A 4622-nucleotide genomic window follows, 5' to 3' on the forward strand; every position below is an offset into this window, starting at 1 on the left:
TGCAGGTATCAGGCTGTTGTTCTCCTTTATCTCATAGTGGACAGAAATTATTTTTGGAGTGGCACAAATAATTTGTGTGGCATCAGATTTGATGCAGAACAGCTGATTGTTCTGTAAATAGTTTGAAATGTTTATTTAAAAATGCCTTGGCTGCATTTAAAAAAAATAGCTGCAAAAAACTTTGTTGTTTGCCAAACTCAGTAACTTTTTTGAAAAAGTAACTATATAATTAACTGCCCAGCATTGGTCATTATATACTGTATTTTGCAGACAGAGTTACAGGACTCTCTCCCAGACCACAAACTCATACTCATAATACAAGTCAGAGCTTTATAAAAAAAAAATAAAAAGAAAAGAAAGTTGTGTTTTCGAAATTGGAGTTCTACATACTACACAGGTCATGAATAAGATTTTTTTAAATTTTCATTGTAAGTGGGCTAAAGCAGTTAATCAAAAGTAGCCTAACATAAATGTAAAAACTGACAATGAAAACTGTCAGTTTAACCCTGCCTGGGCTGGCCTGACCTGCAAAGTTTAAGGTGTGCACTACACAATTTCCCCCACAAGGTTGTGCTGTTGAGTCAGATAAGTTCTCATGCAGAAGTGGCATAGAAGAAAAGTGTTTAATTATCGCTTGTAGCTGATGTTGCACAATGTAGCAAAACAATTTAGCAGCAGACGGTAAGCCAACACATGTTGCTTCAAATTCTCTTATAATAAATGGAAATTAAAATTAGTTTAAACAACACAATTTTCATCTAATCACAGCAGAGATAGTGAAGGTAGATGAGTTTCAAAACCTTGGATAAGTCCAGTCTCCTGGAAAGAGGTTGGACTATATCCCAGTATCCCCTTGGCTTGCTACCAATACGTTGGTGTTTCTCCCTGTAGACAAGAGGGTTCCCTGAAACCTCTGGTCAGGTAATGGCCGGGCTTCTTGGAGTCCCAGGCTGGGGTGCTCCATCTGGTGACTCCCATCGTTTTGGGAGACTTCAGTGCTCATGTAGGCAATAACAATGTAACCTGGAGGGGCCCAATTGAGAGGAACAGTGTGTTCTGTTACTGAATTTCTGTGCAAACCACAGTTTATCAATAACAAAGACCATGTTTGATCAGTGATTTTACAATTGTATCAGCAGATCTGCAGCTGTATGTTCTGGACTCTGGTGAAGAGAGGGGCTGAGTGTGAAGCGGCGTGAATGAGAATCAGCACCTCCAAGTCTTAGGACACCTTAGTCAGAAGTAGGTGGAGTGTCCACCCCGGGTCAGGAACAAGTTATTGCCCCAAGTGGAGGAGTTCTTGAGGTCTGGTTCACAAGTGAAGACAGAGGATAGCAGGACATCCACTGACAGATTGGTGTTGTGGCTGCAGTGATGCCAACACCATACTGGTCCATCATGGTGAAGAGAAACCTGAGTGTAAAGACAAAGTTCTTGATCTACATCCCTGCCCTCACCTATGGTCACGAGCTCTGGGTAGTGTTTGAAAAAAAGAGATGGCAGATACAAGCAGCAGAAATTAGCTTTCTCAGAAAAGTGGCTGGCCTCCCCCTTAGAGATAGGGTGAGGAGCTCAGAGTACAGCGACTGCTGCACATCAAAAGGAGCCAGTTAAGGTGGTTCAGACATCTGACAAGGATTATTATTATTATTATTATTATAACTTTATTTCAGACATATACAACCTCCTGGGTGAGGTGTTCTGCATATCCCACCAGGAGGAGGTCCCGGGGCAGACCCAGGACATGCTGGAGAGATTATATCTGTCAGCCTGAACGCCTTGGTGTTCCCCCGTATTGGAGGTAACTGGGGAGGTCTGGGCTTCCTTGCTTAGGCTACTGTCCCCATGAGATAAGTGGAATTAGTTTTGCTGTCACTGAAGTTTAAAATTAACGCCATCCAGGCTTTGATTTTACTGAAACATTCTAACATAGCCTTTAATGAGCTGCCATCATTTCATTCGTATGTATGACCTCTGTATCTCTGACCTCTGATGGAGGAATCCAGTGAACATCCAGCAACATCAGTTACAATGTGTTTCCTCAGCACACTTTAAAATCAACTGGGTTGTCAGAGCCATTTATAAATAAGGGCGTTATGTCTCAAACAAGTGACAATTTTCTTACAGAAAAGATGAACAAAAATGTGCGTTTGAACTTTACAAAGCACAGGCTACACAGCCCACTTCTCCTTAATGCGCGTTCACTTTCTATATCTTAAATACAACTTCTGCTTCTACCCTGAAACTCAAACTTTACAACAGGTCATGGCCGCAAAGTATTCTGTAATTCATTCCCTCACATATAAGAAGATGAAACACCACATTTTTTTTACCTGTTCTGCTTTTTCTTATTTTCTGTCAGACGCACATTCTTATAATACTCACATTCAATATGGCCAACTGAGAACCTACCTGATTATTTTTGCTGACCATGTCCAGCTTTATGATCATAATGTACCTACCATCTGATGGTTCCTTCAAGTAAATAAAGTGCAGTGTCACGAAACTCAAATGACTTCAAACTTGTTTACTGAAGATGAAAGTGAGTTAACTGTACTCAGATGATCTTCACGATCACCCAATCTCAGTACAATCGAGTAATAAAGTGAGTGAATACATTTTTGTTTGAAATTTCCTATTTTGATGGCTCCAAACTTCCTCTCTGTCAGTGTCAAAGCTTTTTTTAGTAGTCGAGTTGCTTTTAGATGATGCAGTGTTTTTGGTTTCACACGAAACTGGACTACAGCCAGACAGCTAAATTAAAGTGAATTTGATCAAGTCTGAAAAGTCTGCTCTGTGAGACGCAGGTCAGACTTCCAGAAACCAAAAGAATCAACTTCTGGAACTTCTGAAGGACGATTTAAAAGAAACCCATAAATAAATGGACACTTAATCTTTGACTCTGTAGTAGAAAAAAAACCATCAAAGCGCAGGAGTGTGAATTTGAAGGAGGGACTGCGAGGATAAGAGAAGTTAGAAGTTCCTTGTTTCCAAACAGAGAAGTAAGAGAAGCAGCATTAAACATTAAGCCGTCAGAACCTCGAGATGAAACTCTGTCACATTTTCTTCTGCTCCATCTTCCTCTGTAAGTAAATTCTTATTATTTCTGATTTCTAAAAATGTTTGCAGGTTTTGCACTACACTAAAGAGTGCTGAAAGCAGAAGCAGAGGCTGTCTGTGAGTGAATGTCCACAGCTGGATGCTTCGATACTGAACCGCGGTCACAACATCCACACTTAAAAAAAGTTTGTGCGCCTTCAGCATTTTGTACGCTACAATATGGGTTCGGTATTCATGGTGGCTTTAGGTGCACCTCGTTAATTCAGCAATCTATACTCCCGAACACATCAGAATGTTTAAAAGGCTGGTTCAGTTTAATTTTGCTTTCTTAGGATAAACATCTGCAATTACTTTGTTGTTCTATTTGATGCAGAGTTTTATATAATTCAGGCTAACATCATGACTATAAGGAAGCTTTTGATTTTTTTTTTAATGTCAAAACAAGTTCAATTTTTCATCAGCAAATTCTACAAAATGTATTTATCTATCATCTAATTTCTTTATCTGTGGATTTTCAAATACCTCACTACACACAAGTCAGTGGGATAATACTATGATTTTGATGCAGCAGTAACAGAATTACAGTATACTTTGTTTGAATGAGGACATACCCGCCACTTCAAGTTTTCCAGGTAACTTCTGGCTTTCAGTAGAGAATAAAAGGTCCTGGTCTTGGCCAGTAAGTCACGTTTCTGTGAAAGCTAAACTGCAGCAATGTAACTGTGGGCAAAAGACAACAACGTTATTTGTGCCTTTTTACTAAGTTCAAGAGGAACAGCACAGCTTAAATGTTAACAGACTGAAAACTGAATATTAAGCAACTATTTCAAAAACCTGAAAGCAGATCAATTTCTTATCACAAACAAATAAAAGGTCAATTTTTAAACTTTTAACTCTGAGCTGAGCTGTTCTGCAGCAGATGGCTTGTGTCGATGTCAGGAAGAAGCAGGGTGATTTTGTTCAAATGAAAAATATAAAGAGAGTGAATTTAAATGAACTACTTTAAAATGTTGTTCTGAATTACACTGAAAAATCATCTGTTTTAATTTAATAAAAATATCATCAAACTGCAGCGTTTACAGGAAGTTGGTAATAATTGATTGTTCATATTTTCTACAGACCTGCAGGATGGAAACACTGGACTTGCCAACGCTGAAACTCTCGTCTATGAAGGAGTGGAAGGAGGAAACATCACAGTTAAATGCACATTTTATATCCCTGGAAGAAAAACATTTTTCTGCAAAGAAAAATGTGAAAAAGGAAACATTCTCATTGAAACAGCTGATTACACAGCTCAGAGCGGCAGATACAGCATTGAATATGATCATTTCATAACTCCTATTGTGCACGTGAGCATCACACAGCTGAACAAGTTGGATTCAGGACGGTACAGCTGCGCACTGGACACGAGTTTTCAACCATGTGATTTCCAGCTTGTCATCACAGGAGGTGAGTAAAAAAAATGTATTCATGTCCCTGAAGATGTGAAAGTCTCAATGATCACAGTTACATATCTTTCAAATAACCTACATGTGTCATATTTACACTACACGTTTAGTTTC

General features: G+C 39.0%; 1 protein-coding gene across 2 annotated transcripts in view; it reads left to right on the forward strand.

Moving 5' to 3' along the window:
* Positions 1 to 4622, forward strand: part of LOC102193430 (uncharacterized) — a 40106-nt gene that overhangs the window by 13821 nt on the left and 21663 nt on the right. Inside the window, exons 1-2 of one of the 2 annotated variants that reach the window (XM_005747968.1) lie at positions 2885 to 3085; positions 4180 to 4509. The exons of the other annotated variant lie outside the window; for it this stretch is intronic. Coding sequence (XP_005748025.1) covers positions 3046 to 3085; positions 4180 to 4509 — 370 coding nt within the window. The 5' untranslated portion in view covers positions 2885 to 3045. Of the gene's footprint in view, positions 1 to 2884; positions 3086 to 4179; positions 4510 to 4622 lie in introns of those variants that run through there. 2 annotated transcript variants of the gene reach the window in all.

The sequence above is a fragment of the Pundamilia nyererei genome, unplaced genomic scaffold, assembly GCF_000239375.1.
Source record: "Pundamilia nyererei isolate P.nyererei 1_Seehausen unplaced genomic scaffold, PunNye1.0 scaffold00210, whole genome shotgun sequence".
Classification (NCBI taxonomy): domain Eukaryota; kingdom Metazoa; phylum Chordata; class Actinopteri; order Cichliformes; family Cichlidae; genus Pundamilia; species Pundamilia nyererei.